Source organism: Nelumbo lutea, chromosome 4, assembly GCF_056320005.1.
Source record: "Nelumbo lutea isolate HS-2025 chromosome 4, American lotus-T2T, whole genome shotgun sequence".
Classification (NCBI taxonomy): Eukaryota; Viridiplantae; Streptophyta; class Magnoliopsida; order Proteales; family Nelumbonaceae; genus Nelumbo; species Nelumbo lutea.
Window position 1 is genome coordinate 38,322,168 of NC_142687.1, and position 10,539 is coordinate 38,332,706.

General features: G+C 38.8%; 1 protein-coding gene across 2 annotated transcripts in view; it reads right to left on the bottom strand.

Annotated features, from left to right (window-relative positions):
* Nucleotides 1-9,451, bottom strand: part of LOC148855296 (NAD(P)-binding Rossmann-fold superfamily protein) — a 54,804-nt gene extending 45,353 nt beyond the window's left edge. Inside the window, exons 1-3 of one of the 2 annotated variants that reach the window (XM_088941269.1) lie at nt 8,987-9,451; nt 8,682-8,728; nt 1,382-1,490 (exon numbers count right to left, since the gene is read on the bottom strand). In XM_088941269.1, coding sequence (XP_088797395.1) covers nt 1,382-1,490; nt 8,682-8,728; nt 8,987-9,078 — 248 coding nt within the window. In that variant the 5' untranslated portion in view covers nt 9,079-9,451. The remainder of the gene's footprint in view (nt 1-1,381; nt 1,491-8,681; nt 8,729-8,986) is intronic. The other variant, XM_088941270.1, reaches the window with a different exon arrangement.
* Between the last annotated feature and the right edge of the window lie 1,088 nt (nt 9,452-10,539).

Genomic DNA, 10,539 nt, shown 5'->3' on the forward strand with positions numbered 1-10,539 from the left:
CAAAAAATGCACTATGATTGTTGTCTTCACATTCAAAACGTCTTTATCTTACAATTTGTCCACATTACATCCTTGCCTTGTTCATTTAAGATAGGATATGGGGAGCCCATTAAAGGGCATACACTAAAGTGCACCTGCATCTATTGCATGATGAATGCAGTATGGCATGCAGAAGAAGACTAGAATGGCTTAAAGAACATCTGGCTCATGGATTTTTCAAATGCACAATACTGTTCACCTCCTACCCCCAAGGGAAAATCTGGTGTTATCATGAAATAACATCTTGTAGCTATAGACCAACAACAAGAACCTGATGAGGGTGCACAATGAAATACGTGAAATTGATACAACGGAAACCTCCTTATGATGTCATAGTCATAGTCATGCTAAGATGTAAAGGCATGCCAAGGCCCTAGCCTAGAACCAAGGCATCATATTACAGGTTCCATATGATCCAAGTTACTGAGTAACATATGCATTCAAGACAGAAAAGCATAAATTCAAAAAAAAAAAAAGACGAAGAAAAAGCACCAGAGTAACAATTATAAAAAAAAAAAAATAGTAAGCACGTGAGTATGATTTTCTATCTTATTTTACGTTATCTGAGAATTAAAACTAGTAATTATTATGGTTCCATAAGATTTGTGTATTCCCCATGTGTTTCTCTGCATATCCACAATAAAAATATTAAAACTTACAGACATGCATTCAACACCAATAGTCTTTGATCATTCCCTAAAATGCATACTTTTTGACAATATTGCAAAAACTAAATACAATGGAGCAATTTGATGCTACAATACTCGTTTATCAGGAACATAAATTTTACTATAGAAAAACTTACTTTTTTTAATAGAAAATAACTAAGATTACAAAAAAGATACCAAGTGGGAAGTAAGGCATAAGCAGAAGAGACCAGTCCACCCTGCCCATGCAGCATTCAGGTCTAATTGTCCTCCCCAACAGGGCATATGTCCAGTATAAAATAGACCTATCTACTCCCTCCCTAGTTAAAAAGCCCACTAATGTATAGATTCTTATCCATCTAAATGAGGTGTTAATTCTGGAGGCTAATAATTTAATCAATGTTCCTTAACCCATGAACCAAGGCCTCATCATCATCATCTAGCATCCACTTGATTGAAATTTGATTATTGAACATGTAAAAGTATAGTAGGAAAGGGACTATCTTCTTAATCTTAACCAGTCTTGGTCAAACAGGTTACTTAAGATAACATTGATTATAAAATCAAGGTCCTGTAGTTCACTGTACAAGTACAAAGCCCAGATTGATGCATCACATTCTTGACATAAATGAACAGAAACTTGAACACTATTTTTCATAAAAACAAGAAAGTTCAGAAGCAATGTATCATACTACCTGGTAAGTTGTTCTGAAACTATTTCATCTTTCAATAGGTCCAGCCCAACTATTGTGTCAACAGCAATGCCAAAGCCCCCTCTACCTGTTCCAGAGCTGCATTCTTTATCTGCCATACAATTAAGAGCAGCAATAAGTATAGACTACATTCCTTATTCAATAATCAACAGATATGACAGGGACTAGGGAAAACATTATTTGCTAACAAAAATGATTCCTATATTAAATTATTTTAGGTAGATACTTGAAAATGCTAAGTTGTAAGCACTCAACACTTAAATAATGGAAAAAAAAAAAAAAAAACAAGCTAAAGACACAGCATTCCAATTTTTTTCCTGCTCACACTCCAAAAGCCCTGTCATTTCATAAAAATTTAAGCCTCTCTGCAAGATTCTTATCAAGGAAAAGTCAAAAACGATGAAATGAAAAGCTTTTCTAAATAGGCTTGGAGAGAAGTGGGAATGTGAGAGTTAAAAAAAACACGCAAATGGCTTGTTCCTCTTCATTTTCTTGTCCAGATCTGAAGCTGAGTGGGTGATCCAGAATGGTCCCTGGCTGTTGGGGGGATCCAACATGTTGCTAGTTTGGTGGGGGGCGAGTGCAGGATGCTTCTAAGTTCTATCTGGAAGCGGAGGACCAGTAGGAACCACTGGTGGAGCAAACCTGGATTAGGATTTATGGCCTCCCTCTACTGCTCTGGTGTCCAAATGTGCTAAGAGCTGTGGGGGATGCCTGTGGTGGGTTCATTCAAATGGACAATTCTCTCAGTGAACTAGTGACCTATGAATGGCTTCGGGTGAAGATAAGAAATGGTAGTAACATCCCTGAAAAAGTGGACATTGTAGCTGGCGAGGTGATCTTCACTGTTCGTGTTTGGCTGGAGACCCTTCCAGTGGTGCGTAGGTGGAAGCCAGGTTCTAAGGGTTAGGAGATCGTTCATTAGAGGCCGAGACAGCTGTTGGATATATCTAAAACAGTTGTTCTTTGTGAGGAGGGGGACAAAAGTTTCTCTTGCAAAGGCGGTCAAGAGAAGGGGCCGGCGACCTCCCCACTTTCTCAATCTCAGCAGAGGGTGGAATCTCTAGTCTTGGGCAGTGGAACAAGGTTGGGAGGTGAGGGAGGAAGATTAGACAGGGGCCATCCGATCGTTGCTTCATTGGTCAGGATGAGCAGGTAGGGGGGAAGAGGGAAGTGAGGGAGTTTCAATTTTTGAATTCTAAAAGTGAGGGGAATGATTTAAATGTCAACTCCCTAAAAAATTTGATTAAGTAATGCCTAATTGAATTCCAAGTGGTGTTTGGTGGGGAGGGATGTAGTGAGGAGGGGGTAGACCCAAAAGGGGGAGATTCTTTAGGGGTTGAGGAAGATGCGGGTTCTTTAGAGCAGAGCCAGAGCCCTATCACTCTACACCCAAATCACAAAGTGGGACCTAGTGGGGGCCATACCTCAAAAGCCGCCAGCGAACCAAGACACATCAACAGACCCCCGGTCTTGGTTGGTCCAAACTGGTTAACCCAGCCAAGGGTCTCAAGGGAGCCCGGCCCAGTTCGAAACCAAATTTGGTGTTTGGTAGGAACTTTCCCGCTAAAGCTGTTGGAATTGGAAGGAGCCCAACTGCAACACCTGATCAAGACAAGACTGCGAGTCTATTAAGGCTTCGAAAACAAGTAGGTCAGCTAACACGATGTTGCCTTCCCCATCTACCTAGGTTAATTCAAAATTGTTGGAGTTGGGAAGCTTTTAGGGGGTGTCAATGGATGGGGTGGAGGAGGAAACAATAAAATATCTAGAGGCAATGGATCGAAGGGTGTTAATGGAGAGGGGGAAGCTAGCAACAAAAAAAGGGGGAAATTCCATGAAGAAAAATCAGGAGATGTTGAGACTGACTTGGGGCCTAAATGACAGAGCAAGGAGTTGTGACGGGGTGTTGAGGGGAGGAAAGAAATATTAAGAAGGGGGTTGCTAGTGCTCTTCTTACTGTTTTTTTTTTCCTTATTTTGTTGATGGAGTTGAATTTTCTATCTTGGAATGTTAAGGGGTTGGGGTCGGGTAGGAGGAGATGCAACCTAAATTTCATCAAAAAGGGAAAATCTCACCAAGAGCAAATGCAACCTTCCTAGCCCTAATACCCAAGAAGAAAGAGGCAAGAACTCCTAAGGACTACAATCCTACAAGCCTTGTGGGTAGCCTTAACAAAATCATTGTAAAGGTCTTGGCAAGTAGGCTAAAGGTTGTTTTGCCCTTAGAAATATCCCAAAATCAAGGAGCCTTTGTTGAAGGGAGACAAATAGTGGACCAAATCCTAGTTGTAAATGAGTGTGTAGCAGCAAAGTAGGGAGGGTCCGGAGGGAAAGGTATAATTTGTAAATTGGGCTTTGAAAGAGCCTATGATATGGTGGACTGATCTTTCCCTTTATGTCTATTGGAGAAAATTGGTCTAGGAGAAAGGTGGAGGAAGTGGATCAAAGGTTGTGCTAGTTCAGCACATTTCTCAATACTAATTAATGAAGTGGCTAAGGATTCCTTCCTAGCAAAAAGAGGAATAAGGCAAAGAGATCCTCTCTCTCAATTCTTGCTCACCATTGTGGTTGAAGTTCTAAGTAGGCAAATCCTCAAGGCTGATCAAGAAAGTCTTTTCAAAGGTTGGAGGATTGGGAGATCTGAGGTGGTAGTGGCTCACTTGCAATTTACAAATGACATTATCGCTTTTTGCGAGGATTGTGGTGAATCCAACTTGAGGAATTTGAAAGCATTAGTTGAAGAGTTTTAAAGGACTTCAAAGTTAAAAGTTAATTGGGGAAAGAGTTCTGTGCGAGGAGTTAACATGAAAGAGGATGAAACCCAATCTTAGGCACAAATACTAGGCTATGAGGTGAAAAGATAGCCAGTGGAGTATCTTGATTTGCTGTTGGGGGGAATCCAAAATCGGAGGGCTTTTGGAAACCAAGTGTAGAGAGATTCACCAAAAAGATAGCCATGTGGAAAAGAAACTACATCTCAATGGGGGGAAGGATTACTTTGATTAAGTCCACCATAACAAACTTGCCCACTTACTTCCTGTCCACCTCTAGAATCCTAGCAAAAATAGCTATACAGCTAGAGAAGATAAGAAGGGGCTTCTTATGGGAACCAGGAGAGGAAAAAAGAGACCATTTAGTAAAATGGGAGCAGGTTTGTAGACCTAAAGAGGAAGGTGGGCTAAGAAATGGGAACTTGGTGAAGAGAAATACAACTCTACTAGGCAAATGGCTGTGGAGGTTTCCCCGTAAGGAAGATAGACTATGGCATAGGCTCATTGAATGCATTGATGGTGCAACAAACAATGGTTGGGATGCAAAAGTACTGTCTAATGCAGCTTCAAACTCCCCTCAGAAAGCAACCTCTAAGATCTTGCCTATTTTTACTAACTTCATCCATCTTGATGTAGGGTGTGGGAATAATGTTTTATTCTAGGAAGACCTTTGGCTTGGGGACCAACCCCTCCTTTTGTGACTCTTAACCATTACTAGGGGTGAGCATAATTTGGTTAAAACCAAAAAAACTGAATTGAAATTTTCGGTTTCGGTTTTTTCGGTTCGGTTTTCAGGTTTTGGTTAAGTTGGTTTTCGGTTTCAGTTTTTAGAATTAGAAATTCAGTTAACCGACCTTTGGTATATAATATATAATATGGAACATATGATGTATAATATATTATATTATTTATGTATTGAAATATAATATAATAAAATTTGCTTTTATAATATACATTATAATATATAATTTATATTATATGTTATAATATATAATATAGTATATACATTATTAAAATTCAGTTTTAACCACAAATTTTGGTTTCGGTTCTTTTAGTTTTTCTACAATTTGGTTTCAGTTATTTTAGTTTTTCTACAATTTGGTTTCGGTTTCAGTTTTTATTTTTTTAATTCGGTTTTAAAAATTCCGGTTTATTCAGTTCAGTTTTTAACCAAATGCTCACCCCTAACCATTACTCTTTGTCAAACCTTAGGGCTGAACCTATTGCTAGGGTTGGTGTGCCCTCAAACAATGGGAAAAATTGGGACTTCGGGTTCAAAAGGAACCTAAGAGATAATGAATAAGAATGGCAATAAGGTGGGTTTGGGGCAGGGCACCCCTTCCCCGTAGCCAAAATCCCTTGCCCCATCCCCGGTGGTGGGGTGGGGCACCTCATCCTTATCGGGGACAAGGAATCCCCAAATTTTCCCTGCCCCAAATCAACACACCTAAAAATACATCATATTTGAGGTATTTTAAAAATTATATTATGGGAATTTAGGAGTATTTTAAACATTAAATTATTGGATCCCAAAGGCTTTAGGAATTTGGGGAAATTTTAAAAATACTTTAGAAATTAATGTTAAACCTAGGCATATTTTAATAATTTACCATCAGGTTCGAGGAATTATATGCAAAACCCGTCTCTTCCCCGTCCCTAGTTCAAGGCAAAATTATTTTCCCCATCCCCGCCCCGTCCCCATCCCCATTTAAAATCGGGAAAACCCGCCCAATTCGAGGTGGGGTGACGAGCGAGGTAGGGTGGGGCCCCAGTTTTACAGGGAAAGTTGTCATACCTAATAATGAATGTTATTCTCTCCTTGTCCTACTATCAAAATTGGAGATGGCTTATATGGATCAAAACGGCTTTGATAATAGAATTTGGCATCTGGCTCTTAATGACTTGTTTTCTTCTACTTCCTCTATTAACCTACTTACCCGGTCTGCCACTATGGGGGTAAATTTTCCTATGAGAGAAATCTGGTGCAAACCAATTCCCCCTAAAGTACAAGGTCTTTGTTGGGAAATGTTCCTAGGGAAGATAAATACCTATGATGTGGTACAAAAAAGAAGGTCAAATAATTGCCTTTCTCCTTGTGTGTGTTCTTTGTAATCCTTGTGGTGAAACCCTTCCTCATTTACTAAATCTCCTGGTCCTTCGTGTCTTGTATTTGGGATTACTACTTCTGCTCTCCTTTTGGTTGTAGATGCCCCCCCCCACAAGGCATAGTGAGCCTTTTCGGCTCAAATTTCCTAAGGCAACAGAAGAAAAGGGGAAGATGTATGTGGAAGGTAGTTCGAGCAGCCTTAGTTTGGTCTATTTGGGAAGAAAGAAATCAGAGGATATTCAATGAGAAAAGTAAGTCAAAGAAGGAGGTGATTGAAGCCATTAAAATCAAATCAGCACATGGAGTGTAAGAATGGAGAGAAGTGGTACTTTCAGAAACACATAGAGAAAGTGTAATAATGGAGTGGAAACCACCATGTTTAAATAAGTTAAAGCTAAACTTTGATGTTGGTTCCTTTGGTAATCCAGGGAGCAAGAATAGGGGGAGTTTTTTGGAACCATCAGGGAGTAATAGTGGCATTATTCTCAGGACCAATTGGATTTGGTGACTCGATTCAAGCTGAAACTCAGGAACTTTTACAAGGATTGAAACTTGATGAACAATTAGGGGCAAAGGAATTGGAAATTGAAGGAGATTCACTATTGATCATAACTTGGGCAAAGCAAATTGACTCAGCACCCTGGAAACTCAGATTTATCTTCAGACAAATTGGCCAGCTTGCAAAGAAATATAATTCTAACTCTGGATGGGTGAAAAGGGAAGCAAACAAGCTGGTGGATGTGTTAGCAAAGCAGGGAGATATAGACCCATTTTGGGCTTTGTTGTAATCTATTGTATCCTGGGTTACATATATGTTGGATTGTCTTTGCACTGTAACCAGTATTTAATAATTTAATAAATGAATTTTCCTTGCTGATCAAAAAATATTCCCTAACTAGAAATAGTCTTCCAAAATAGGATTCCAACCCAACTCCCCATCATGCATCTCAAGGTATTGGCACCTAGCTCTACTCTCTTAGACAAGATGTGTGCTAAGACATTTCTTTTTTTTAATGAATATCTGTCAACTTATATTGTTTATAAAACAATAAAGCCCATATGTGTAAAAGTGCTCTTCTTAGAGATAAGGAGTCTTATCTCTAACCTTTGATTTTTCTTTTTCTTTTTATTATATTTGTGCCCAAAACATTTTTTTCTCCTTACCCCTTGCTTCGATAAAGCATCAATCATTCTATTGGCTGCTCTCGGAACCCACTGAACCCTCACCTCCATATCTCTAGTCAACCACCTAAACTTTTTTACTTCATTACTATAGGACCACAAGGCAGCCGCTCTTTTCTACTAAGACTTTTGTCACCAAATTATCTTTAACTTTCTTAATCTTACCATAATTTTAGATTATTTATATAAAATATAATATGTATTTATGGTCATATCCTTGTCTCCATAGGTTGATATGTCTGACACCCATGGACAAATGAATACTTGGCATCCATGCCATATACCAAGGTACCAACCAAGCCATTATTGGAGCATGTTTCTGAACTTCTACTCCATCAAAAATCCATGTGATTAGTTCCTTTTCTTCTTCCTCTTTTTTCCCATAGAACAGAGAATCCAAAGGTTCAGATGGTTCTCAAGGGATATGCAACTAACTATACAATGGATACCAAGATTAGAAAATAGTTTGGCTGATCATTTAGCAAAATAAGGGATCAAAATAGTGGACAGTGTTTTTGGGATCAGTTGTAAATAAAATGTTGTCGGGAGAGATAACAGGGGCTATGCTCTCAAAGACTATATCATGATGTATAAAATGTGGAAGGAGAGTGGGGGTAGCTAAGGCTACCAAAAAGTTATAATTTCTTTCATTCATAATTGATGAATATATTTTTCTTGCCTACCAAGAGAGAGAGAGAGAGAGAGAGAGAGAGGGGGGGGGAGAACCCAAAGGTCCAACATCAAGATAATAACTACATGCTAATTTTAGGACTATAACTACATGCTAATTTGGTAGTGGTAGAATGAATAGTCTCAATGAAATGATTGCACAGCCTTGCTTATATTTAAATGCATGCATGTACAAGTCCGCATATCTGAATAAATGCTTCATTCGAGTATGATGCACAACCCCAAAATTGGCCTAAGCATTTGCCAATTCAATCTAACTCAATTAGCTGAAGGTTTCTGTTATACAAATTTCATTATAAATGAGGGATTAAATCCCTAAAAAGACCTAGTCTTTGAGATCATATCAGCAATTAAGAACTGTTTCTCAGCTTCTCGTTCAAGGCAAATGCATTATATGAAATTCGAAATTTATGTTCTAATAAACATGAATGGATAGTAGAAGACGAGTACGGAACCATCCCCATAACTAGATACCCTCTATAAACTTTACTACTATTAACAACCTTGACGATCAAGGGAAATGGACTTACTGGTCAAATCATGTACTTTGCTAATACACCTATTTGCACGTTTTCTTCTGCAAAACACATAAACCATCAATTATCACCGAACCCAGAATCCGGAAACTTCGGAAGATGGATAGAAACGTCATTCAAATTAAAGATATAACAGAACTGTCTAACTAGGTTATGTTTGGTTTTTGAGACAGCGAGCACAGCGAATATTACAGCTGCTGCTTTCAGTAGAGTTCGAGTTGGAATGCAGGAGTTATTTTTCATCATTTCTTATTTGTATATGAGAAAAAAAAAAATGAGTGTTCCTACGGTTAATGCACCTGGAAAGAAGCTTCAGAAGACCGATAGTTGAGACAGAACCGAGCAGAGCTCCGGCTCCCACTAAAATCAGGCATTTCAATCTCTCCACCATGTTTCTTCTTTTCTTCTTTTTCCCGTTTTGTAGCCGAAACCTGTTACGTGTTTGGTAGAAGAATAGAAATCCTCTTCTTCGTTTGATAGTCTAGGCTCTATTCAGGACTCAGGAGTCAGGACTCGGGGGAGGCGGTTGATCGTCTGCGCTCTAATGGCCGCAGAACGGCAGAACCAGCCTTCATTCTAATTGAACTCTGGGCTTGCGTAATGGCCCGTTGTGGCAATTCGCCCTATTCCAGCCCTAACTTAGTGCATTTTCGTTGAATTTAGGCTAGTTTACATTTGAGATATATGCCTGGGCCTGGGCCATCCCTAATCTGGGCTGGACGGGCTATAACGGCTCTTGCCATTTCCTGCCTTTAGACTTGTGCAATGCCGGGCTTTAGTTCTATGTATTCATAGATTAGACACGTGCCAAACTTTGGACAAAACTTGGCCATGCATAGGAGTGGATCCAAACCAAGCTATTGCTAATTGAATTGGATTCAAATAGTGTGAGGCTCATGAGTCTAATTGAGTTTGCTATATATTTTATTAATTATTTTTTATAATATATAAAAAATAAATAAATAAAAATTTAAGGTTTTGAGTTGAATAGGCTATTTTTTATAAAATGTATGGTTTTAAATGTTAAATAATCTAGTTAGTCTTCTTACTTTGATGATAGCAGGCAATTTTGATGTATTTATTTGTGGTTTTAAAATATTAATATAAACAAGTAGGACAAGTTTTGATCAGTTCGAACTTAAATAGACTTGGCTAGTTGTTGAGCTCAAGCCTAATTGAACTCAAACATACGAGCCTTTTAGTCTTTATATTTTATCCAAAGGTAAAACATTCTTCATTCAATCAAGAAACTTGCATGAATACAAAGAATTGGTAATAGGACCGAGCAAGAAAGGCCAGATACAATTTCTTAGAAAGAACAAAATATACACAAGTAGTGGATAAAAGAAAAGATAAAGAATTTCTGCAACTGATAAACAGTGAGGTAAGAATCACCCACAAAAGAATCAATTCAGTGCATCTCTATCCACTAAAACTGAGAGAAAAAGACAATACGGACTCTCAAAGGAAAGGACAAAGTGTTAGAAATAGCACGATCTGAGAAACCACATATAAAATGACAAAGCCCCAATTAACTGCACCCATTACCGACAATAACACACGGTGGTGAACTGCAACCGCCACCAAGAAACTACAACCGCTACCAATAACTACGACCATCGGAGGAAAATAGTCAAGAAACATGGCCATTGCCCAACACCAAATCAATGAAGAGTCATCCCCTTATACCAAAATCCCTGCATAATAAGAAGCAAAGAAAAACATAAGAAGAATAAAGGAGAATAATGGGTGAGAGGAAAAATGATGGGGTGATGGGAAAAGGGTGAATAACTGAACAATGGAACGAAGTAATCAGGAGGAAGAGAGAAGTGAGGAGAGGGGAGGAGGGGAG